The sequence below is a fragment of the Pelodiscus sinensis genome, chromosome 9, assembly GCF_049634645.1.
Source record: "Pelodiscus sinensis isolate JC-2024 chromosome 9, ASM4963464v1, whole genome shotgun sequence".
In the NCBI taxonomy this organism is placed as follows: Eukaryota; Metazoa; Chordata; order Testudines; family Trionychidae; genus Pelodiscus; species Pelodiscus sinensis.
Genome location: NC_134719.1, coordinates 40,801,092 through 40,828,623, shown reverse-complemented (window position 1 = coordinate 40,828,623; position 27,532 = coordinate 40,801,092). Strand labels below are relative to the sequence as shown.

Genomic DNA, 27,532 nt, shown 5'->3' with positions numbered 1-27,532 from the left:
TTAGGGAGAAATATGCAATAAATAATACGTTAAAAGCCCCCGCCCCTTTTGGGGTACATGTACACTGCATGGTTATTTCAAAATAAGCTCTTTCAGAATAGTTACTCTGAAATAGCTTATTTCAAAATAGCATGTCTACACTGCAGGGAAGCCTCAAAATTATTCCAAAGCAGGCTTCCTTAATATAAATGTGCTATGTCAATTTAGAGCCCCAGAAGGCACAGGGGAGGAATATCTTAGAATGGCCCTGGTGAGGGGCTATTTTGAAATGGCAGCAGTGAAGGATCTACACAGCCTTATTTTGAAATGACTCTTTCAGAATAGACATTATTCCTTGTAGACTGAGGTTTACAGATTTCAGAATAAGCGATCCATTATTTTGAAATTATTTCAAAATAACAGAAAAGGTGTGTAGATGCTCACATTGTTATTTTGAAATAGCACTAGTTATCTGGAAATAACGGTACATTGTAGACACATCCTTAGATGTGGGACAGATAATGGTTCTATGAAAGACATGAGTGCTGTTTAAGGTAGATCAGCAATAGAAATGAAAAGTGTGGTATGTATAGGGGGAAGATTTTTTTCTTTTTACATAAAGTCATGAATTTCATCAGTGAAGCTACTTTATTTTCCTTATGTGGTGAAAAATCTATATTAATTCTATACATGGCAGGCTCTAGAAGTTGGCCAGAAGAAAATTAAAAATGAAGAGCTAGAGCCTCTGCTTGTGTAAATCAGAATATCTCTTAGACTTCAGCGTAGCTACACTTGCTGAAACACTCATCCATTAGGTCCCTGGAGGCACTGGATATATGAAAGGGAAGTATCAGTGTCATGAGCCGCTTTCTTGGGGAAGCCACCACACTTGTCTGCTATCTCATTTCCTAATGTATATACACACATTTTAAAAGTATGTGCCACACAAGTCCCAATGGCTTCTGTTACACATAGTCTAGCTGGATGGATTTTGAAACTAAATTAATTAAGGTAGTCACATTAAAAATACAATTAGACAACAAAATCTCCTTCCCTCCTACACAGCAGGGCTAAAGCTGAAATAAGTTACGCAACTTGAGCTACGTCAGTTGTGTAGCTTAAGTCAAAATAGCTGTCTACAAAGCAGGAAGCCCGAGAAAGAGTACTCTACCTCCAACTTGCCTTATTCCTCGTACAATGAGGGTTACAGGAGTCGGAATAAGAAGTCCGCCAGCTCAACATTATTTTGACATTTTATTGTGTAGATGTAGACTGTGTTACTTCGGAATAATGTCAGTTATTTAAATAACACTGCTATGTAGAGTCCTTCAAATTCTTGGTGTTTTTGTAAATTGAAATTGTGTTTTGAACTTTTTTTTTAAAAGTACCAGATAAGTGCAAAACTACATTATCACCTAATATCACTTTGCAGGCCAAGAAATAATATATTTCCGAGAAGGAAAAGCTATAGAAGCCACTAGAAAGCAGACTGCTCATTTATAAGACACTCTTCTTTTAATTAATACACCCCTTGAACAGCTGGCGTTAGGTTTGATATTTTTTAAGTTATCACCAGAGGGGGGCTTCAGTGATAGATCAGTGCCCTGCATCCCCACCACCTTATCCTCCAAAGCAGAATCTGCTTCTTATTAAGGGTAGTAAGGCCCCAAAAGTTGTCTTTCCCCCACGGCTCAGGCTACTACAGGTGGAAACTAGGTTTCCAGTCCAGCCATGTGTCGCTCGTGCACCTTTCACCCACAAGATCCCCAATGAAGTGACGTGTATGATCAAGGTCTGAACCTAGAGTGTATCTACTGGATGTGCTTGCTGCTGCTGAATTATTAGATCATAAAACATCATTTATAAAGGTGGTAACACTTGCTATATGAAACTATATGTTATATATGCAATATGTTCAGGATAGTGAACTCATGCTTTCCATCATAATGAACAGGGCTCAACAATCTATGTAACCTAAGAGCCGGGTTCGTGAGAACTGCGCATGCGCAGAACGCTGGACAGCGCGGCTGGCGAGCGGGGCTTGCTGCGGCTTGGCGAGCCCTGATAACGAATATAAAATTATTGTTTTAATACTTTAAGTAATCATATCATATTTATACTACACCACAGGTAAAAGTTGGAGGCTATAGGAAGCAGCAGCTGTTGGGAGTTCACATTCCCTTTTAGATTATCAGAGGTATAAATCCCTTTATTAAAGCTGTAAAACCTACATGAATACACACTTTGGGTACGTCTACCCTTGCTCCCTATCTCGAGATAGGGATGCAAATGTAGTGTACCAAAATTGCTAATGAAGCACGGGATTTAAATAGCCCATGCTTAATTAGCATAATCGTGTCCTGACACCATTTTGAAATCACGTTATTGCGAAATAAAAAGTCCCATGTAGGAGCGTTATTTTGAGAGAAAACCCTTCTCTCAAAAAACTGTTACTCCTCATACAATGAGGTTTAACAGTTATTTTGAGAGAAGGGTTTTCTCTCGAAATCCCGTGCTTCATTAGCAATTTCAGTACACTACATTTGCATCCCTATCTTGAGATAGGGAGCAAGTGTAGACATACCCTTGAGTTACATCTATGACCATACACTATAGATATATAATTAATATACCTTTTTATAGCCAAAAATAATCTCACAGATTAGGAAAGGATTGTCCAGTTTAAAATAGTTTTACACTTCCCTTTGAATGTAGAGTGGAGAACTTTAAACTTGTTTGACACTTAGGGTGCATCTACACAGCACCCTTACCTTGAAATAGCTTATTTTGAAATTTCCCTTAACCCGCATACAATGAGGTTTACAGGGATGTCGGAATAGCAAGCCCATTATATTTTGATATAATGGGCTTGCTTTTAAGATGAGGAATAGCTATTTCAGGATAGCTGAGATATCCCAAAATAGCTCCACAGTGTAGTTGTAGGGTAAGTGCAGAATTCTTGGCTCATTCCAAGGCCCACTGAAGTCAGTGGGATCCCTTTCAGTAACTTCAGTAGCTCTCAGAGTTTGATGTCTTGTTCATTTATTTTTGTTAAGACTTCTCAGTCACACTTTGGTAATTAAAAATAAATAAACAAGCAAATAGATACATAAATAAATAAAATAATATTCTTAAGTACCTAGAAGTTTTGCGCTATGTTGAAAAGAAAAGGACACAACCAGTTAGCAACTAAGAATTCAGACATGTGATGCTATTCATGTGAAAAGCCCCAATGAAGTTAATGAATTTATTTAAATGTAATATTGGGCATCTGAAATAATAATGATAGAAAAAGTCAGCAATACTATGGTTGAGATTCATGGAACAGGAATAACTTTCATATCAACAGTTCTTGCATGGCCTCATCCTAGTAAATCAATATTTAAAAAATTGACCTTTCTGTGTACCATTTTGGATAAACTGGTTTGGAGGAAAACACATAAAATAAGCTGTCTTATGGAAACATTGATTTTACTCTTTCCTGATATGTCCTAAACTATCTAAAATATATGTTATACCAACTGAAATGTGCTGTTCCCTCATGGGGAAACATTATTGTCATGGCTTATTTACTAATAGCATTCTCTCTTCTTTTGATTAAACCCTAGATGAAAATGTATTACATTTGATTTCAGCTAAATCACATTACAGCCACCTTACATAAATTAGAGAAGAAAAAGGCCTATTCAGCCATTTATTCCATTGCCTGCAATGTTGGATTGGTCCCAGAATATATTTTCAGTATAGTATCCAGGCGAGGCTTCAGTGGCCTCTGTTATGAGGGTTTCACTTCTTTCCTTGGAAGATTAGTCTAATAAATCTCACTGTCTGACTTGTGCTATAGAACTTGCTCCCAAAAGGGAGCTCTGTTTTGTTTGTTTTGGACTTGTCTCAAATTCATAGATTTTTTTTTGGAAGAAATGAAGTATGTGCTTGAAGACTTCATGTACTCTTTTTCACCGTGTGTCTACCTTCTTTTGCCTGTTTTGCTGATTAGAAAATCTGGTTTTCCATGCAATAGGGTAAGGCAACTTTTCATATATAGCATAGGATCTTTGTCCATGCTTTGAAAACTACAGTTAATTAATTAGCAAGTGGTAGAGATAACAAACTTTCTAATTCTGAACAAAAAATTGGAGCCTTTTTAAGGCAACTGATTTAAAAAAAATTGGTAAGCATTGATGGTAATCTGCTTATTTATGGCACCTTCATCTCCTCCATGTGCATTGCTTAGACAATGTGACATAAAGATTGTCTTTTAGATACTTCACATTTAGAACTTTACCATCTGTCATAGGAGTGACAGCTGCTGCAACTTGTGCTTATATCCATTGGATTTTTAAAATTATCTTTTATTTTGTTTGGTGTCCTTTCACTATTTCATTTCATGTTATAAAATGCTAATATTCCTTGAATTGTTCAGAGAGGTTTTGGTTCCTCTTCAGCTAGCCAGAGGGTTCAATGACTCTCTAGAGATATACCGATTTGACACCACAATATGGATTCCAGTCTCATTTTTCATTTGACTTTTGTCCTATTTGCAGTGGTTTTATTAATTGTTCCTTGTCTCCAGTTATTGTCTTTTCACAAATAAAAGTTGCAAACATTTTCAGTTGATAAAAAATTAAACTTCCTAGTAATTTCCAGACTGACCGCAGAATAATCTATTTTTCAAGTAAAGTTCATCTCAGAATATTCAAGGCAGTCAGAGTCTGTCGTGCATACCACTGTTACAGTGTCCCTTAAATACATTTGATGAAGAAAACAGTGAATCTATTTAACTGAAAATTGATGATGATCTGCCAGTGTAATATAATCAACCTTCTTGCTCTGGTAAAGAAAAGATGAGGTAATAATGGAAAGATTTTATCCCATCAAGGGACAGCAGGTTTTATTCTTCACTAGAATTCTATGAAAACACCCATGTGCAATAGTCATTATAACTGGATAGATCTGCTGTAACTATTGGTGGTCTTACAGTGCAAAAGAAAAGAACAAAAGAATATTGCATTTGCTTAGAATGATACTGTTATCTGAAATTCTGTATGAAGCTCCAACAGTTGTTCCATTTGGTGATCCTAGTTGTACTTTAGATACCACCACTCCTACCCTCTCCAGTATCTATGCAAAATCACTGGGGAAGATAATGATAATGATTAATATTGGACTGAATAAATTCCATGGTGCCCAGTGTGCTGAGGAAACTCATCTTCATGTCTCTTTTTCATCAGACCCATATAAAGCCCTTAACAGGTCTTTCAGTGTGTATCTGGAGGAAAGCCATTTGATAAATCTCCAACTGGACAATACGGATATGAGTTCCTCAGCTGTGAAGATATTTCTGTATTGAAGGAAGCTTATAAACACCTCAAAAAGTGGGGGCATTTGCCTGACCATTGTCAAAGTGACCCACAATAACAATCTTCAATACTCATTAATGCTTCTAGACTTTCTGAGTCCAACAAAAATTTCTCTTTTTTTTTTTTGGAATACCTGATGAAGAAAATTATGGTCCTTTTCACACACAGTATTCATTTTTGTCATCCATACCATCACTCTTTCCAATCTTCACCCTTGCAATAGACTTTCTCTGGGATTATCTTCAAAAGCCACATACAAACTCCAATTGATCCAGAAGATAGCTGCATGCCATCTAAGTAAACTGTGCCAGCAAAAGCATATCACATCTGTGGCTTACTTTCTGTGGAAGCTGCCAATAACTTTGTACATGAAATTCAGGATACAGATCACAGTACATAAATCCTAAATAGTATAGACCTAGATGACCTAAAGGCTATGTTTGTAATTTCTTTGATCTATGTAGGAGTGACCTCAGCCTTTCTAAAATGGTGAAACTATATGAACTAAGTGTGAAACTAAGTGTGAAAGTGTGAATATGAAAAAAGGGAATTCTCAGTTTTATGTCAAGACCTTTAAAATCTGCTTTCACTACAAATACAATTGAGTACAAATCTGACTACATTTAGAAAAAGTTGGAGAGGACCATCACTTTTAGTCTTTCACTAATAATGCAATATGGAAATTCTGAGGATTTGGGCTTGCATGTTCAAAGACAGGCATTATCTAATATATTTTGATTTCTGGTGTCCAAATTGAGACATCATAGTGGCAGATCCTTCAGACATGCAGTGTACTCTTACCTTTAGCTGATGTTAGTTGGAAATTAAAATCAGGTCCCAGGTACCATAAAAAGAGCATTCAGAAATTGAGTGACCCAACATTGGGAAATATTTGAAAATGTATCCCTTTTTGACGGATCAGTGATTTCTCTGACATATAGCTCCATTGCAAGAATAAGGAATAATTCAGTGAGGGGGGATTTGTGTGCTCCCCCAGACTTTTGCCAGGATTTGCTGACCCTCAGTCACATGATGCTGCTGGGCCCCTTCTCTGCAAGACAGCTGCTGTAGCTGGCAAGTCAGCATGCTGGGAGTTGTGGCAGTGGGGAGAGTGAGGAGAGAACAGCTAGTAACTTCATGGAGATACTTTTGCTACTGGGAGCTTCAGGGAGGAACCACAAAGGATGAGAGGAGGACTCAAGATGTTGGGGTACATTTAAATAGTGACTTCCCCTTCAGTAGGCACCAGTCATCTCTTGAAGTGAGTTATAGTTTCTACTGGTGGGCAAAGGACATTCAATGGGGTCATCATAACTTTAAAGAATATCTTTGGTAGAAGGTGGTGCCAGAGACACACTTTCCTGGGGGAGCACAGTGAGGGATTGTATCACAGGGAGAATCACTGTATGATGGGGCACATCCATTGCAGATGGTGCACTCTGTGACTCTAGGGGTACGTCTAAACTACATGCCTCTGTTGGCAGAGGCATGTAGATTTGTTTGTTCATCAAAGGCAAATGAAGTCGCGATTTAAATGATCGCGGCTTCATTTACATTTACATGGCTGCCGCGCTGAGCCGACAAACAGCTGATCAGCTGTTTGTCGGCTCTCGCACTAGTCTGGACGTTCCCCCTGTCGACATCAAAGCCCTTTGTCGGCAGCCCCGGTAAACCTCATTCCATGAGGAATAACGGGGCTGCCGACAAAGGGCTTTGATGTCGACAGTGGGAACGTCCAGACTAGCGCGCGAGCCGACAAACAGCTCATCAGCTGTTTGTCGGCTCAGCGCGGCAGCCATGTAAATGTAAATGAAGCCGCGATCATTTAAATCTCGGCTTCTTTTGCCTTTGCTGATCTGTCTAATCTACATGCCTCTGCCGACAGAGGCATGTAGTCTAGACACAGCCTTGGTGTAGCTGTCTCTGTGCTTTGGGGAGAAGGCATGTTTCCCTCCACTGGCTGTGTAGAGAACATCTTCAGAATTGTACAAGGGAAGCAGTTGTGTGCAAGGCAAGAAAGGTGGAGTTGCTGAATTCTCCCACTAGCTTTCCTGTAGTTTTAATGTGTCGCATAATACCCACGTCTCCTCATGTGTGAGCTGCACTCTAAAATGTTCTTCTGAGGCACCAAAATATCACAAAAAGCCTACAGACAGGCATTTCCATGGGCTTGAGGGTAATCTGAACCAGGAAAGAAAATTTACACCCTACATTTTTCATCTGCTCATGTACTTTTTGGTTTGTGGGTCTATCTACCAGTGGTAGACCAAACGTGCCTTGGTTTTTGTGAGAATAGAGCATATTTAAGAAAGGTTCAATTTTTATTAGTAGAAAGGAATAAAGCACAAACCTGGAAAAGTAAAATATTTTCCACTTGATTGAGCATGATGCAATAGAGTCTTCCACGTATCCATGCTTTCTAGTTCTCATTCATAAATGTCTGGCTTTTCAAACTGTGCCTCTGGCACAATTTAATATAAATACCAATTTATTCACCATGCTCCTTTTTTATACTAACATACTTGGCACAGATTTCTTTTTCAGTCAATGTTTCTTTTGAGTTTGTGGTCTATGAAGAACGTTCTATAACCCGCTCTTATAATTTTAGTAACCACTGAGTTGGCACAAGCCTGATAGCTTTACCTTCAGGAATGCAATTGTATCAACATTTGTAAGTTAACTAGAATACTAAGCAAAACATAAATACATTTGTTAAAAGTGCAAAATGAATAGAAAAGTGAGAGCTATTGCTTACTGACTTTCCATTTCACTGGGATGCTGTTGTTCACTACTTCTCTGTTTCATTGTGTTGCTTATTTTATACAGTTAATATATTTCCTTTGGACAATTATTAAACTGAACTAATTCCCAATGATATATTTTTCTTTTAAATTCCCATTAATGAAATAGTATTTTCCCTAAACATCTTTGATTACCCTCCCCTTGGATTTTGCATGAATGCCATTTAGAATAATTCATTCCTGGCAAAATTCTATTGACTTCCATGGAAATTACATCAGGACAAATTTGACCCATTTTTTTTTGGCTTCAGGTGCATTTAAATATAAGTGATTGATTCTCTCTGGCTGGCCCATGAGGGTGACTGAGTTTGATTTCTTGTATTCCCTTGAAGACAGAACTTTTTCCTTCCATATCAGTACAATTGTCAAGGACCTACTGGCAGAAAATGAACATACCCTTTTTATGGATTTATGATCCATTGATAGTTTAAAGGGCTCTTTTGATGCAATATGTATTTCTTTTTATTGTATATGGCTGTGAATTGCCTCCTAGACACTTCAAAATGCAATTTCCTTTTCTGATTACAGGTTTGTTCTTCATTAGGAACTCACTGTGTTTACCTGTTTTCAAAGCTGCTGGAGCCCAAACAACTGCCTTTGATTACTTCCCAGTTCCCTATCTGTACAAAAGGAGCACCATCTGGGTATGGCTACACTAGCTACCCTAGTTCGAACTAGGGTGGCTAATGTAGTCATTCGAACTTGCAAATGAAGCCCAGGATTTAAATATCCCGGGCTTCATTTGCATGTTCCCGGGCGCCGCCATTTTTAAATGCCCGGTAGCTCGAACTACCTGCTCGTGGTTACACGCGGCACGGGCTAGGTAGTTCGAATTAATGCTCTTAATTCGAACTACCGTTATTCCTCCTGCAATGAGGAGTAACGGTAGTTCGAATTAAGAGTGTTAATTTGAATTACCTAGCCCGTGCCGCGTGTAGTCACGGGCAGGTAGTTCGAGCTACTGGGCATTTAAAAATGGCAGCGCCCAGGAACATGCAAATGAAGCCCGGGATATTTAAATCCCGGGTTTCATTTGCAAGTTTGAATGACTACATTAACCACCCTAGTTCGAACTAGGGTGGCTAGTATAGCCATTCCCTCATAGTTGATCTCTGGGATGTGCAGACCTTTGCAATCTCTCCTGAAAGTTGAAATCTTTCCATTTATTTTGCTGGAAAAAGAATTGGACCTTTACCCAAAGGCAACTGGGGAAGAATAAGAACACACATTTTACATGCTGTCAAGTATCAGGGGGGTAGCCGTGTTAGTCTGAATCTGCAAAAGCGGTGAGGAGTCCTATGGCACCTTATAGACTAACCGAAGTGTTGGAGCATAAGCTTTTGTGGGCAAAGACCCACTTCGTGCATCTGATGAAGTGGGTCTTAGCCCATGAAAGCTTATGCTCCAACACTTCGGTTAGTCTATAAGGTGCCATAGGACTCCTCACCACATTTTACATGCATTAGTCTAAAATGATGCTTATTTTGTATTATATCAATGAAGTCAAATTCTGATTGTTTAACCTATCCAAATAGAGGATGTCAGTAGAAGCTTTCCTCTGAGACAGTTAAAGCATGTTTTTTTTCAGACAGTGTATGTCTCTGACAAATTGGTATATTAAAAACACCAAAATATTCCACAGACAGGATGCTCTACACTAGATTATAACAATTTAAGTCACATGCATAGGCTCACTAAATCAGTACTATATTTTCAAAAGTGCTATTTATAAACATGAAATATAGTTTTATGGGATTATACTTAGCAATATATCACATAAATATATAACAGGAGCTTATTTTTTCCCATATGGAAGTAAAAATTGCATGATAATTAAAAAAAATTTATATTTTCTTTTTATAGCTGTAAACTTTCAATACAATAATTTTATTTAATGAAAAAGCAAGAGTTCAAAGTGGTTTTGGTTTTGATTTCAAAATATAGAAATATCAATAACAAAATTGGCGATCATAGTAGAAGATTGTGCATTTTGTTTAAACACCAGTGAGTAGTTAGGATTGAACAGTGGTAAAATGATAAAAGTCTAGCCAAAGGGGACTGTAGCAGCACAGGAACTTTTAGGATCAGTTCCATACTACTGGAGAAGAATAATCTCTTCTCTGTATTTTCTTCTCATTAAGAAGTCTTCAGGTGAAAGATGAATAACCAAGGTGACTGGCTAGCATCCCAAGGTGGTAAACAAGCATCTTTTGGCCAAATAATGCAACTTATTTTGGGACACAGAGTCTATAGTTTTAGTCCTGCTAACAATTTCTCCTGAAACCTCAATACATTTCATAATGATTATGGCATTTAATACTTTTCTAAATCTTTAAAGCCGTTTATAAATATAAGTAATTGATCTCAGCAATCCACTGAGGTAGGCGAATATTCTCCTCGTCTTACAGATGGGGACACTGTGGTAGGGGACGAGCATAAAAGAGATTTTAAAGGTAGAAAGGATGGTGAGGTACCTGGTTCCCACTGAGAGTCATGCAAAGTTTTCTCCTAAATGACATGACTCTCTAAAATAAGGATCATATTGAATGGAGTGGAAGAGTGGCTGGAACACGTTGTACTTTGGTATTATCTATTCAGTTTAAGGGTTCCTGATGCGGCATTACAACTTCCCAGAGTTTTTTTGTAGTCAGGAGGTTGCTTTAAATTAGTGTGGGGCAAACCCATCCCAGGCAGCTCCAGGCATAAGGAGAGTGTAACATAGTTTAATGGAGCTGACTTGTTTCCCCAGCTATGCCAAGTGGCTCCCTATTATATCTGATGATCTGACCCAGTGAGTTAGTGCCAGAGCCAGAATTCCTGACTCCTAGGTTCACAGGCACACCAATAAAGAGCTAATTCTAAATCTAATTGCTCTTTAAAAATCGTTGGGACACATTTTTAGCTGGTGTAAATTCTTGTAGTGTCATTGAAATCAATGGAGCTACAAAAATTTTCAAAAAAATCCATATTTTTTAATTTAATTGTGACTTTAAGGCATTGGCTGACATCAAGAGAACCATGAAGTTGTGCTGCCTCTGCAAGAGCTCCCCAGCATACAAGAGGAGCATATCTATTGCTACTCCCTTTAAAGGTGTGAAATGGATATTACTTACCAGCTCACCCCTTGACTCCACTATCCTATTTGGAATGCCTAGTGCTGTGAGCGGCGATATCCAGTCTCAGAGATTAGATTCAGAGAAGTATAGGGACTGCAGGTATAGATGCCAGAACTACTAGGGGTCCAAGAGGCATCCTTGTCCCTCTTCCCATATACTATATACCTATACAGGTACTGGGCAATTTTGGGGGATAGAGCTTCTGACTTGAGTAGGAAGGTAGCTGTTTTCCTGTTCAGGCTATTTACTTAATAGGGTGACACCATCATATCCTAGGATGTTCCGGTTACCACTTCAAGAAAGTTGCTGCTTTCCAGATATTATTCTTCAGACATGACAAGTCAGTAGTGGAAATGGAGCATCACTTCTAGGGTATGTCTACACAGCAGCGTTATTTCGGAATAACTGAAGTTATTCCAAAATAATATAGTGTGTGTCTCCACTACAAGCCTTTATTTTGAAATAATGTTAAGCTGGAGAACTTCTTACTTTGACTTATGGTAACCCTCATTTCATGAGGTGTAAGGGAAGTTGAAGGAAGAGTTTTCTTCCTTTGACTTCCTGCTGTGTAGATAGCGCCAAAGGCCGAATTAAGCTATTTTGATTTAAACTATGGAAGTTGTGCAGCTTAATTTGACATTAGCCCTGCTGTGTAGATGTACCCTAGAGATCACAGTTTGTGGAAATATGGTACCTCTTTGCTGAGATTATGGAGGTAGAGGACTCCCTCCAGCTAGAAAGATTTTACTATCAACTTATTTGTACATAAAAAAATATACAAATATATGGTTTCATTAAATGAGAGTGGGAACATTCCATAATCTAAATTTTAGTTGACTAGTCAGTGCAGCCATTTAATGGAGATCATTTTATGGTCACCAGTACTTGCTTTTTCATTACTTTGGTATTGTATTACAAAAAAAGAAAATAAATCTTGATAATAAGTGCTTTAGAATAACTAACTATGTTGAATTGTTCATGCTGCTTTAAAACCCTTAAACTTTACTCCCAAGTAAAGTTAAGATGCTTTCCAGTACAGTATTGCTAATATAGTTTGCTGCTACTAACATAGAAATGCCTGATATTTTTCCATTTGTAATGTAGTACGCAACTGAAGATTTATTCGAATATGACTATGAATATGGGGAAGCAGATTATAAAGAGCCTGAAACGGTAACAGAGGGAACCCCACTATTCATGGAGACAATAGCACAAACAGAGGTAACAAAATCTGGTCCATTTGTTGTGCAGTATCCTGCTGTCCTCTGTCATGTGGTTTGTCATTTTGTGTCATCTGTTTATTGAACTTATTGTATCCCTTTCACTTACTCCTTTCATGTGTATCCATAACATTTGTTTTCAGTTAGCAATGGAAGGCATCATGACTTGCAGGATGCATTTTGCCTTTGCTTCCCTTTCCTTCATTCAGGCTTTCTGCATTTCTCTTTCATTTTATTTATTTTTCCCATTCCATCTTTCACCACATTTTTCAGAAAAAGAAAGCCAAAGCCAAAAAGAAGAAGAGGACAGTGGCCGCTAAATCAAAGGACAAACCCACAAAGGTTACAACAAAAAAATCTGAACATTTTGCATCCAAGAAGAAGAAAAGTTACCAGGCAGCAGCAAAAGGCAAACTAGGGGTAAAGGTAGCAAAGAAATAATCAAGATCTTTCCCAGGCCAAGACTGGAAGATCTCTGATCATGAGACATACATAGCCCTAACCCCACTAGATGAATACTCTGCGGCTAATACCATTCCCTGATTAAATAGTGACTCTTGCTGAATATTTGTGTTAGTCTATGTTTTTAGTAATGTGTTTTCTTTTTAATATAGGCCAATATTGTTGATGAATTTCAAGAAGAATATAGCGTGACTGAAATTGACTATGGGATTTCCCAGACTGCAGCTCCCAGGCAAACAACTGAAGCTAATGAGGTAATGAGGAGAGGGGAAAATTCAGGCAAAGATATGTGTGCTTCTGGGTAACACTCATTGATTGGACTTAATGAACAACTAGGTTCAAAACTTACTGTCTTTTCTTGGGCAAAGCTCCTATTGGTTCTAGTGTGCTTAAGTAAAGACTGTAAAATCCTCAGGCAACAAAGGAGACACTTAGTAGTATGGCATTTTGGGCCTTAGGACTGTCACTCTACTTTGCTACACCCAAGTAGCAAATCATTACTGCCTTCACAGCAGGGACAAATTCCCATTCTCCTCATCTTGCTCTTCACTTTTTACCTTACATGCTCAAAATTATGCAGCTCTGGTGTGATGGATCAATCCCTATAGGAAAACTAGACGCTGGACCCCAAAAGTTCTCTTTTACAATTTTAATACTGAACTGAAGTATATAAGGAAACTAACCACTGGTATGCTGTTGCTTAAAACTGCTTATTTTGATATTCAGCCAGTTGAAATTTTTGAAAATAAATATTTTCCTTTATGTAAATAGCAGCATATTGAAACAAGTTGAAAGCTATGACTTCCTTTAACAGTTCTGCAAAGGAGAACAAACAAATCCTTTGCATGCTGTTAGAATTATATTCATTCAAAATATTACATGCTCTTTTTTTGGTAACTATATATTTAAGTTATGTGTTGAAAAATCAGAAGACGACAACAAATTTTGCTAAAAAAACTTTTTAGACAGCCACAATTGAAAGCATGAATGTTATTTCATGTTTATAGTAACATTAAGTAAAATGATGTTTACTAATTATAATGAAGAATTATTTATACGTAGGTTTTTTACATAATCCTTTCAGAATGAACATGAAGTGCTTGAAAAGATGTACAAAACACAACTCTTTTCCTGAAGCAACAGTCATGACTCATTCAATGTGACCATGAAAAGAAATGCTGCAGTTCTCAGCATTCTCTCTCTAGGTTGACCTGGAAATCAACTGCCCAACAGTTCAACAGATTTTAATAACTTGATAAAAAACAAGAAAAGAGGCAAATTGCTTTCATGACTTCCAACTTGTTCATCTCCAAAATGAAATGTGAAGAGCAAGACTTTCTACTGTCAAAACCAGAATTCTAGGGTTTCATGATTATCTTGCAACAGTTGAAATCAATAACATCAGGAATTGGAGGAAGCTGTGGATAAACACCTTGCATTATTTACAATAATTTAGTGCAACAGTGTAAAGACACACTCAAAGTGCCAAAATTTTGCTTCAGCAGAAGCTGTATGCAGGTGTTGTACAGAAAGTCAAAATTTGATGCAGAACTCTGAACTCCGGTTTTCACAAGCAAACAAAGAAGTGTTTGATTTCCAAAATTGATCAATTCTGATCCACACTGGTGTAAATGAGAAATAACTGTATTGTTGTTAGTAAAGTTATACTGGTGTTAATTTGATATGAAATCAGAATCTGATCTTCTGTTTTAATCCCCATCTACTTTCATGCCATCATGATCAGACCAATATATTGTTAATGATTTCAGAAGCACTGTGTGAGGACAAATCATTTCACCTCTGTGTAATGTTTCAGGACATATGGCTGATATATGCAATATTTTGGCCCTGATCCTTTCCAAACCTTCCTTGCAAGAGTCTTATATCATAAAAAATGCATAATTTCTTCCAATTTGCTTTGCATATTTGAGATAAGATTCTGTCTAAGAAGCTTTGGTGCTTATAAGTTGATTGCTTGGTTTTACACTGTTTTCATAATTGAGGAAAGAAGCTGCAAGCAATACTTAGCATTCTAAAATTATCAACTTCATCTTCTATGAATTTTGCAGTTGAAATTCAGAGTAAGACAAATATATAAAAACTGCTATGAAAGACTTGACGCAAGACTTGTGTTAGTGAAAATGTACTGCAAAATCATTAGAAAAGGGAAAAAAGTTGAAACATTTAGCTTGGCAATGTTATTTATTGACACAATAAATGCTGTATATAACTAAAGTCAAGAATGCTGTATATAACTAAAGAATTGCTTGCACTTCCTGCACAATACAAATTAGTATGATACTGTTTAAACAAATCTGAATTAGTTCACGGGTTATTGGGCTGAATGTGTTTTAATGTCAAACATTTATGAACCATGTAGAATACAATCAAAGTGTGAAACCAACCAAGGAGACTTAGATGTATCTGGCAGAGATGTAGCTCTGAGCGAGCAAATGCACATAGTGTATTGCTTATGCAGTTATAAAAGCAGTATTTTGGGAAAACCCTCCAATAAAGTGTATGAATGCATTACTTCTTTGTACATACTCATGTGCATAGAATGAACTTTTAATTAACTTTAAAGGCTGGTTTCCCAGTTCTTCAAATCTAATTAAAAGTCAACATGCTGTTTTTCTACTATTCTGTCTTCTTTTAGACAAGTCATCACTGTCAATCTCCAAATGCATACATTGCTTTACTAACAGTAACCCACATATTCCTCCTATTCCCTGAACCTTTGCTGCATATATGAATAGCATAATCCTGCTGAAGAAGTATTTGCTGAAGAATACGTAACTGGAGAGGATTATAATTCAGAACATAAAAAAATTGAGGATTCTGAATATGGAAGCAGAGGAGTAGACCTCAGTGAATCTGATCTTCTGGTAGATGGAGAATTAGGCGAATATGATTTGTATGAATATAAAGAATATGAAGAGAAACCAACCAGTCCCACTAATGAGGAGTTTGGTCCTGGTGTTCCAGCAGAGACTGATATCACAGAAACAAGCGTAAGTTGGGGCAGAATGTGGTAGTATGAGATATATCATTGTTCTGGATTTGCTGTTTGTTAATGGAGAAGATAGCTCCTGACCCAGAGCTCTTTGAAGGCAATGGGAAGACTCCAGAAAACATTCAGTTAGTTTTGGATCAAACATATATTTTAATTTACATTACTGAACCTCCTTTTGTTTGTTTTTTCCTCTTTCCGGCTTGTCTAAGGAAAACTCATGAATCAAATGAAATTATTATTTGTTGAGCTAAACATGGAAAACAATAGAAGTCCTACTTACTGCATATACGAGCATGAATTATAATCACTTTCATTAGTTTTATACGATGAATTAAGTTGTTTTGAGCAAATATTCTTTATTAAGCTGATTATTTGTTTAAATGTGCATGAGTGCCTGCTACCCATCTGTGATATATCCATGGGAGGGAGGAAATAAAGGCCACAACTCTGTGTGGGAGAACACAGCGTTGCTCGCTGATGCTTCCTTCAAGAGTGAGAGAGCCAGCCATAGCATCACAAAGGGGGTTGGGTTTGCTACCTGTGTGTGTTCCTTGAGGATCCAATAGGAAAGCAGGAGGATCCTGTGGATTTGGTGAATCATGCTCAGTGTTGACCTTTGCTTCTTTGTTGCTGTACAGGCCTCTTCATCCCCAAACCATTAGTAGGTTATTATCTATTGATTTTAGCTTTCCTGTGAATACAGCAAGCTGCCCATTTTTCCTAGAAGGGTACAAAATGTAAACGGGACTAATACTCCTATTGGATTTCTGATAGGAAAGCCCTTCTTGTAGAAGGAGAACATTTTGTGATTAGTGTTTGCTCTGCACCTACCCTGGTATTATTCCCCACACAAACTAAAATAGAAACTGATCTAGGATATGATGGGGCATGCCATGAAATTGCTTTTCTCCACTAACCTTCAGGTCCAGGCTTTTATGTCCCATTTACTGCTTCTTTGTCCTCTCTCAACCATGCAATAGTAGTGGTATTTGTAAATAAATCTTATCAGTGCCTCTGTATTGCCTGATCCTGTAGGCTAGCTCCTCTGGTTGCTTAGGAGCTGGCATTTTAAACTCTGGTTCTCCCTGAGTTAGTGCTGCCCCCTTGAAAAGGGATGGTAAAGGGATTAGGGATCAAAGGATGACAGGCTAGAGCTTCTTAAAAAACTCTCAGCCTTGCCTAGCAGACTATTAGACTCAGCACACAGACCACTAAAATCCCAAGTAATATGACTTAACTAGTAACATCTGTACTAACAGTGTGCAAGTACACGAGAAAAATCTCACCTGTATAAATTCTCAAAATGGAGGTATATTCTGCTGCTACAAATTATTTTTGCTCTTAACCTCCATAAGCATTAACAATAACTATATATGAATCCCTTTAATGTTAAATGAGAATATACCCTGAGAATAGAGGCATTTTCATCGATACCATGCAGTAAATGATACATGATTCTATAAACTTATGGAGAGTAGGATTAATCTAAGAGCATCTCTCCTTGGTTGCTGGGCAAAATAAGTGGCTTTGGATAAACAACGTGAAGTCTCCTGTTTAAGCCATGTTACTAATATCTGGCCAAACACCTGTGAATATCTGCTTTCCTGCCCTACTGTAAGAGGGAAAAATGGTAACATTTTCAGTGTCAAAGTACAGAGTGATTCATCTCTGACTCTTCAAACCCTAATTTTTCTATTGTATTTGTTGCTAGATTTTGTTGCTCTGATGTGTCATATCTTATTTAAAAACATATTAGTCTAGAGCCCGAGTAAAATTTAAAGGAAGATTCAAAAGAAAATATCCATTCAGTGGGAAAAAAAATAAATTTTGGATTCTGTACATTTTCTTTATAATGAATAGCATTTATTCATGTAAGTAATATCATAAGCCTTAGAGGGCATAACCATGTGAGTACGCTCTTATCCCAAGTTAGGATTGCAGAATTGGAGCATTGAAAATTGCCAAACCGTTTGCACATATTTTCTCTAAAATCAACTTTTTTTAAGCAGAACTACAGTGTCACGTGATCACAAAGGTGATGTTGCTTCCAAATAGAAGGGTGTATAATACCTTGATAGTTGTGTTTGGTCTTTTTATTTTTCTCTATGTAAATAAAATTTGTGCAAATATTTTCTCATGATTTTGATTAGAACACAGATTTAAACCCCTAAAGCCAAGGGGCTTTAGGCCCCTGTCAAACACACAAATCAACAAATAAAAACACAGCACAAGTTTGAACCAAACCTTAAAACATATTGTGTGTTTCATTAAAAATGGCATGTACCAATCTGCAATTCCATGATAGATCATGTTCACATATGAGTAGATACTAGAAGTACTGGCAACATCTGGAATGATGAATTGGTGATGTTTTTACTGGTAGTCAAAGTACAAGTACATGACACTCAAGATGTAAGCACAGACATTTTGAAGTCAATGAGCCATGTTTTGACATTGTTTTGAATCAAGGGACGTTTTGTGCAAAAATCAATGGCAGGAGATGATATGGTACATGGATGGTACTTGCATGTAATGTTCCATGAGAGAACAATGACTGAGAAAAAGTACTTTTTCATTCTTTGAAAACAAATGTATTATGTGAGAGAGTTGCTTAACATTTTGTTAAGAGTCCATGTAAAGGCCTATAGAAATGAACACAGCACAAGGGGTTAATTACCTCACTTGCTAAAGCCAGGTTAAATATACCAAGTAGCTAGACTGCATCTTAATCTAAGAAGCACCTTCATCTGGTTATTTTCTAATCCCTTGTAGCTTTCTGTGAACTTTAATAATAAATTAAGTTATAAATCATGCAGTTGTTGCAATCCCAAATATAAATATTTAATGAAAATCAAACCCCATCTCACATCAACTCAATATCGTTACATTAACTGTGGATGAGATTTTCAAAAGTACAATGAGCAATTAGTGATCCAACTGCCATAGACTATAAATGGGAGGCATGTTCCCTGTTGACCTTGATGCCTTTGAAAAGCTCCTTCTTTCCGACCACGTCATGTTGTCATATTAGAGTTTTGGAGTGTTTCTAATGGCTCAGATCTTTAAGCAAAAGGGGCAAGTTTCCAAAGAACTCAGCCTCCATTTTTTTTTTTTTTTTTTTGGTGCAGATGGTCTTGGCATATGCATGAATGGCAGATGTAAAGCAAAGCACCCTTTCCTCTAAATATCTAATTTCTACCTACAATCAGTTTATTAGAAGCACAGATCCTCAAATGTGTGCCTGTATTTTACAAACAACCGAACTCTTTGAAAATTTGTTCCAAAATATTTCAGTTTTAAGTGAAATTATCCACAGAGTAATACAGGGCTCAATCAGTGTTGTAGTGTGTCATGGTAACGTACCACAGAGATACAAATTAGTGATCTTCAGTTTCATGCTACAGAGACAGCACAGTCAGTTGCTATGAGAAGGGATTGCAAGACTTTACCATACAGACAAACTTTTGGGAAAGTCAGAACTACATTGTCTGATCTAGGAAGAGCCACATCTAACACTCGATAGCTAGAATTAGTGTAAGCAAAAGACTGAAAAAAATTAGGGGAGCTGGAACATAACAGAGAAGTTCAATCTGTGAGGCGCTGAAAAAGTTTTAAAGGTTATGGCTTGCTGAAGTAATAGACTGGATGTTAGCATAAAACTGTAGGAGTATGTTAAATGGAGAATTATGTTAATCATTCAGGCTGTGTCTACACTGGCACCCTTTTCCGTAAAAGGGATGCTAATGAGACACTTCGGAATTGCAAATGCTGCAGGGGATTTAAATATCCCCCGCGGCATTTGCATGAACATGGCTGCCACTTTTTTCCAGCTCGGGGTTTTGCCGGAGAAAAGCGCCAGTCTAGACGGGATCTTGCGGAAAATAAACCCTTTTCCACAAGATCCCTTATTCCTCCTTTCAAGTAGATATTTAAATCCCCCGCAGCATTTGGAATTCCGAAGTGTCTCATTAGCATCCCTTTTACGGAAAAGGGTGCCAGTGTAGACACAGCCACATAGTTTGTCACAAATTAAATTAATTTACTATTTTTAACATATATCCAAATTCTGCTCTCAGCTACATTAGAGCAATCTGGAGTCACTCTGTTGAATTCAATGGAATCATTTCAAATTTATGCCACGTGAGAGCCACTGATTGAACATATCAGATATTGATTTGATGGGCCTGTAAAAAAGGCAGTCAGGATGAAGTCAAGAAGTGTATTAGAAATCTCTACACTACACTTGTAACTTGGACATTTTTAAAGTTAAAAACAGATAATTAGGGACGAGCAGTGGCAAAGAGTAGAATCATTAATCACATCAATTGTACAAAACTCAGTGTTCTCTGTCCCTGGTTTATAGCTTACATTGTTCCTAGCTGCACTCTGGCATTAGTTTGTGCTATCAGTTTCTTGTTTTCTGCAACTCTGAGGACACGAACCTGGCCTCAGTACATTTTGTTGTGCTGAATCTGAAAAGAGCTCAAAAATTACATAAGTTAATTCATATGTTCCAAAGGAAAACCTGGCCATTCTTGAGATAGCTGGATAATGCTTACATGGTCACTCAGATAGTTTTCCTACTTACGGCATGGAGTCACAGGCTAGACTAAATGCTATATATAGGGAGAACAAGAAATGAAATTTGGAGAGCAAGAAATGAAACTTGGGCATAGCAAATAACATTCCAGTGAGAGATAAACAGGTTCCTTCATGGCTGAGTAAGAAGAGAGCCCTGAGAAAACTAGCCTGGCTGTATGGCCCAAGGAGTAGTGATCTAACTACAAAATGCAGTGGTTGGTCTGTGACAAGGTGGACGCAGTGAAATGAAATTATCTCCATAACAGTCAGGGAAGGTGGGCAAATAAGTAACTCATCTGTTCTCACCTTCTTTCATCTCTGTCTGAGTTTCTCTACTCATAGGGCCACAAGTCAGCAACTGCAGCCCTTAGGTTTGTTCAATTTCCACTTCTTCCTCTGCCTCATTATGATGCAAGAGAGCATTATGGAATGGATGCAGATGAGGATACTTAGAGGAGCAAGAGGGTATTTTACAATGGTTCCTTGCCTTCAGACACACCCCTACTATTTCTGCATCCGCAAAACTTAGAGTATAAGCATTTTCCTTCCTCCTAGTACAGTGGGTCAATCATCCCCCAAGTAATTTAGTTTAGTGTACATCTCCCTTCTGAAACTCCCATTCTCTTTAGAATCATATCCCCTGTAGTGTCATATGCCAAAAATAAGCTTATTAAAAATCCCCCTACTATACACACGCACATTCAATGTTTAGGATCTAATCATGTAGTCTTAATGGGAAGCAAAGTCCCACTGAAAAAGTCATGGGGAATTTCATTGCTGTAAGTACCACAGGATGAGATAATTAAAGATATTCTACTGATCTCCTCGTGGGGCTTTTTCTTAAGTATTTAATATGATTGTTAGGTAAGATTTGTGTTTGTGATACACTTTTGTTGGCACTCCAGCTTTAGTTTTAAACAACAGTGTCTGTACTTTTCAGAATGCCCAGAGGTATTAGGCTTAATGTATATTTTCATTGTTTCCACTGGGCAGGTGACTGGACATGGTGCTTATGGAGAAAAAGGACAGAAGGGAGAACCAGCTGTTGTTGAACCTGTAAGTATGTGGGAAGAGATTTTCTTTTCTGAAGTGCTTAGGGATTTTCATAAGTAAGAGAAAATAGAAGTATATAAAATCATGAGTGGTGTGGAGAAAATGATTAAGGAAAAGTTATTTACTTGTTCCTATAATATAAAAACTAGGAGCCACCAAATGAAATTAATGAGCAGCAGATTTAAAACAAATAAAAGGAAGTTCTTCACACAGCACATAGTCAACCTGTGGAACTCCGTGCCTGAGGAGGTTGTGAAGGCTAGGACTATAACAGGGTACGTCTACACTACCACCCTAGTTCGAACTAGGGTGGTAATGTAGGCAACCGGAGTTGCAAATGAAGCCCGTGATTTGAATTTCCCGGGCTTCATTTGCATATTGCCGGGCGCCGCCATTTTTAAATGTCCGCTAGTGCAGACTCCATGCCCCGCGGCTACACGCGGCACAGACTAGGTAGTTCAGATTAGGCTTCCTATTCCAAACTACCATTAATCCTCGTGGAACGAGGAACGAGGAGTAACGGTAGTTTGGAATAGGAAGCCTAATCTGAACTACCTAGTCCGTGCCTCATGTAGCTGCGGGGCACGGAGTCTGCACTAGCGGACATTTAAAAATGGCGGTGCCCGGCAATATGCAAATGAAGCCCGGGAAATTCAAATCCCGGGCTTCATTTGCAACTCCGGTTGCCTACATTACCACCCTAGTTCGAACTAGGGTGGTAGTGTAGACAGACCCATAGAGTTTAAAAGAGAACTAGATACATTCATGGAGGTTGAGTCTATTAATGGCTATTAGCCAGGACGGGGAAGGAATGGTGTCTCTAGCCTCTATTTATCAGAGGGTGGAGATGGATGGCAGGAGAGACATTGCTTGATCATTACCTGTTCGGTTCACTCCCTGTGGGGCACTACTGGTATTGGCTACTGTCGGCAGACAGGATACTGGGCAGAATGGACCTTTGGTCTGACCCAGTATGGCCATTCTTATGTTCTTATGTAATTACTTCAGTGCCAAACCATGTAACCTAACTATAGCAATTCAGAATATTATATATGATATCCCCCAGTACTATCACCAATATTATTCTGTAGACAGAAAACAGAGGAGATAAAGAAGAGATTCACATTCACACTAATCCTTCTACCATAGACTAGGCCAGCTGTGATGTTTCTATGACAGACCTCATCTTCTCATGGACTGGGGATAAATAGCCTCAGGATCATTGGTTTTGGTTAATTTTCATCTAACTATCCCCTGCATCATGAGACCACCTAACAAAATCCCTATATTTCTTTAATTAAATACCAGCTTCTGATGCTGTCATATGAATACCTAAAACCAGCATCATAGGGTCATGTAGCACTATCATGAGGCAACATACTGATGCTGTGCTTATTTATTCTGCATTCATATTTGTTAACATTAGCAATGGTAAGGGAACAGTAGCATAAAGAATGCCTCTCAGCTGGAGAGTAGCAGTGGGGACCATGAAGCATCTTGTACAGTAAGGCAGATTTATGTTCTACAGTTGTAGTTTAGATGAATAGCATAAACCCGATTTTTTTTACTGAAATATCTTGTCTTAACTTTATATGGTGGCTACAGTTTGAACCTCTGTTAACCAGGTCTCCCTGGTCTGACAACACCCATTGTTCCAGGATGAGAGGGTCATGGTGGAAGCCTGGCAGCTGGGCTGCCTGGCTCCCCGCAGGTGGGCTGCTAGGTAAACCATAGTGGGGCTGCCTGGCAGAGCCAGGAGCCTAGTGCATCACATCAGGGTTGTCTGGCTCCATGCTGCTGTATTTCAATCAATAACACAATCCTGCCGACTACACCAATTCTGTCAGCTGATGGTCAGGGCAGTGCGTGTGTGTGTGTGTGTTACACCCACGGAGTCCACTTTTTACCTTTACATTTCCTCAAATTACTTGCTTCGTCCTTTTAAAGAAAATGTTTCTCATTCCTAGAAACTTTCCAATGTTTGTATTACTTTTCTTATTCCTTTAACTATGCCTATAGGGCTCCAAACCTTTTGCCTTCCCCTTTCACATGCTTTTTCCTTTGTATGGTCCATTCTAATTCCTGCTAAATGACTTTTTCCAATGACACAGGTTTATTTAGTATTAATTTGGTAAGGAGGGTGGGCTTTCCAATTAGCCCCCCACACCTCCTGATTCCTTTCAATAGGTAAATCCGAATGTTTATTATTGCAGTCAGCTATTACTAAATTTAAACTTTTCAGTATAGGGTTTTCATAACATCCATGCTGCAGCAAAGTCTGTGGTGTAAATAGAGTGCTCATCTTTGGACAGTCATTTTCTTTTGGGCTACTCCCGGTGGCAACTCCTTTCCCTCCAATATGGGCTTAATGATTGGGATAGGAGTGTGAAGTTTTATGGCTTGAGCTTGGGTTAGCTCCTCTGTTTCCCTTAGTGCTGTGTAGGCTGCCAGAAGCACCTTTTCATAAGGCGTGTAATTTGACTGTGACCCCTGCCATAACTTCGAGCCAAATTGTATGGGACGGCTGGGTACAGTTTCTCCTTCTTGCCATAAGGCATAGGACATCCCTGTGTTTCCCACAGTGAGGTACAAATGAAATGGGGCATTAGGGTGAGTCGGACCCATAGACTGATAAGTGTGTATCTCATTTATCAGCTGTCTCAGAGCTTCCTCTTGGGTGGGGGCCCATTCCTAGCGAGCATGCTTCTTGAGCAAATTATACGGGGAGTAGGTACGAATTAAGATTCCCCATTTTTTCAGATATTTAATTAGTTCAGAGACCGGAGCCATAGCTTCGGCTGGAATGCCGTACTGTTTTATCTTGGTTACAGTGGAAGGCGGGAGAGCGGGGGCTAGAGCCAGCAAATTCTTAAAGCCAGATCCAAAAGCTCATTTTTTCCCATTAATTACTTTCTCCTTCCCCTCTCTAGCCTCAGGAGGAGCCATTCCTGTAGATGCTCCATGTCCTTAGTTAGGGTTCTCACCCGGGTATCTAGGTTCTGGCATTGTTTTTGCAGTTCCTCCTTCTCCCTCTGAACCCTTATCAGCTCTGTTTCTAAGTTCCAGTAGCTAGTGCAGGCTGCTTGCCACACACCCTTTAACAGCCAGGTGCAAGCGCCTTTCCCTAACATCTCTTTATCCCATTTAGGGTTGCCCCCTCCCTCTTGGGCAAACTCTTTCTCTATACAGCTAAAATCCATGTCAATCGTGACAGGCTTCATGCTGCTGTATTTGAACCAATAACACAATCCTGCCGACTATGCCAATTCTGTCAGCCGATGGTCAGGGCAGTGCGTGTGTGTGTGTGTGTGTTACACCTGAGTCTTTAACTGCTGGGACACAAGGTCCCATCGCAGCGGGCAGCCTAGGGAAGACTGACAGGCGCCCCAAGAAGTTTAATGTCCATGTCTTTGACTGCTAGGACCACGTCCGTTCGTGGTGGGCAGCCAACAGGCTGACAGATGCCCCAGAGTTTACAGGGAGAGCTTATTACACCTCAAATTTTGACTGCTAGGATACAGGATCCCTTTGCAGTGGGCAGCCTAGGGAAGGCTGAGAGATGCCCCTACGGATCTGTTCCCTGGAAGCGACACGATCCAAATGCCCAGCTCTGCCTGTATCTGTCCCTTATGACCAGCTGGATTTCTTTTAAATTGTGCTTGGTTCTGTTACAGCAACTGAAGGAGTCAGGTTAAAGTTTAAACAGTTATAGGTTTATTAAAGAAGCTTATAAATCATATGGTTACAATGGCTATTGCTCTATTTCTTAACTGCTAGCAAATATAGATCTTAAAAATGGTTACAAAGAAAATAAAGATAGAAAATAGAAATAATGGTACCAAGTGACAGCTTAATCTTTAAAGAGATTTAAATCTAGGTATACACTTAAGACAAAGGACACATCCAATTTTTACCCCCTTCTGTGCCTCTCGACTCCAGCAATTCAGGCCAGGGCCAGTCCCTCAATTCCTAGAAAAGACAAATACGAGGTGGGCATCCCTGTAGAACCTCGGGAGGCCAATCACCTAACCCGACCAGCAGATAGATGGTAGATTGACGCTCAAAGTGAGTGTGCTGCTGGACCCATCTTTATACCCATAGGGGCCCATATCCTCTTTCTTATCTAAGATGCCAAATTGTGTTGGTCCATCTTTGTGATGCCAGTTCTTACAAGGGAGTTTCAACCTAATTTACACTTGCAAGAGAGAGAACTAAATTGTAAGTACTGGACATTCTTTACTGGGCAGGAGACTCCTGCCCCCGGACGAGTGTATGTTCGTATCAATATGGGTTTCAGTCAAGGACACTCCTTTGCAGCCTCTTAGTCAGCGATTGATGTATCTCTGTTTACAGCCATCCAGGGTCACAGCAGCCAGCATATCCGGGCCTTCTGTCAAGGCTTCAAAGACTATGCTGATTTTACTGCTCTATCTATGTCCTGTGCGCTCCAGGCAAGCAAAGATGGATGTTACAGGGGGAGGGAGAGGATTCCTGTCTGGCTACACTGGTGGGGCCAGAAGCCCAGCGCATTACAGCAGGGCTACCCAGCATGGCCAGGAGCCCGCTGCACTATAGAGGGGTTGCCTGGTGAGGCCAGGAGCTTGGCACACAAGGAGCTAAGCTGGAGCTGGGCTGCCTGACTTAGCAAGGGGAACTGGCAGGACAATGGAGGTGGTGGCGTGGAGGGGTGGGGCAGCCAGCCAGGAGGCCGGTGGCAGGTCCAAGAGGAACCAATAGCAGGCAGGCCTGATATGACTTCCCCTGGTCCAGAAAAATCCCTCATCCTGGACCAATCAGGCCCTGAGGGTGCTGGACCAACAAGGTCCAACCTGTAATAGATTGTCATTTTATCCTCTGGAAATCTGAATGGCTCTCCAAATATGCATTGGACTGGAGTGCAAAGAAATGTGGTAATTTAAATTAAGTTTTAATGGGAGCTTGTATCACAAAACTATCACAGAATTTAGTGTTTCTAGAAGTCATTGATCACAAAATGTAAAATCTGGTAACAGAGAATGAGTAGTAAGACAAGAATCAAACACAACAACATATGGTAAAGCTCAGACTGCATTAGTTCACAGAATATCTGGTTCTTATAAATTACTGTCATCCCCCACAGCTACATACAAATTCTTCACCAGTATTTTTAAAAATCAGTTCTGAGTAAAGCTGTGTAAAGCATACCATGATAAAAACCCCTTCCCCATCAATATGCTAAAAGGAAGCTTCTGAAGCAAACCCATTATTTTTAAAGCTTCTAGTGTGATAATTGAGACTACATCAATATTCCATTTTGAATTTCTTCTTGGAGGAAAATCCCCAGAGAAGCTGTTAGATGCCAAAAGCATGGTTTCAGGAGACAGTTGGGGTGTGTGTATGTATGCATATAGCCTCATAAGTATATGTGTGTATGCATGCAGATAACATCATGGAACAAGAAATTCAGGATCTTCAAGACCTGAAAGTCTTCCCAACTTTTAAAGTTCGAGAATTATAAGTTACAGTTCAGCTCTTTCCTAATTGCACTAAATAACCTTGGAAGCCATCAGCAAAACTGTACTTGAATAAAATGAAACAAAAACAGAGTAGTGTTAAATCAGCATGTATGAGTTACTATTGTGCCTATTCTGCTAATAGTTTTCCTTGAAAATTGATAACACAGAAAATGTGACATTGCCAGAGTAATTTAGGAAACCTCTATGCAACTTTTGTATATACTTCAATGGATGCACTGAAAAGTACAAAATATGGTCCCTGAGAGAAAATATTAACCTTAGAAGTTATGAAGAAAGAGCTTGTTATGCTTTGATGAGAACAAACAGATGGTTATGGAACATAAGGATTATAATGTCATAAAGCTCCTTGCTAATTTTATTGTGACTGTAATTTATTTTTTGCTTTTTTATGTTTTCTCAAAAAGATAATAATCTGGTGTCATTTTTTCTGT

General features: G+C 38.9%; 1 protein-coding gene across 7 annotated transcripts in view; it reads left to right on the top strand.

Moving 5' to 3' along the window:
• Positions 1-27,532, top strand: part of COL11A1 (collagen type XI alpha 1 chain) — a 255,966-nt gene that overhangs the window by 63,034 nt on the left and 165,400 nt on the right. The window contains exons 6-10 of one of the 7 annotated variants that reach the window (XM_075936623.1): positions 12,361-12,477; positions 12,750-12,896; positions 13,091-13,192; positions 15,695-15,949; positions 21,526-21,588. In XM_075936623.1, coding sequence (XP_075792738.1) covers positions 12,361-12,477; positions 12,750-12,896; positions 13,091-13,192; positions 15,695-15,949; positions 21,526-21,588 — 684 coding nt within the window. The remainder of the gene's footprint in view (positions 1-12,360; positions 12,478-12,749; positions 12,897-13,090; positions 13,193-15,694; positions 15,950-21,525; positions 21,589-27,532) is intronic. The other 6 variants (XM_075936624.1, XM_014571895.3, XM_075936625.1 and 3 more) reach the window with 6 other exon arrangements.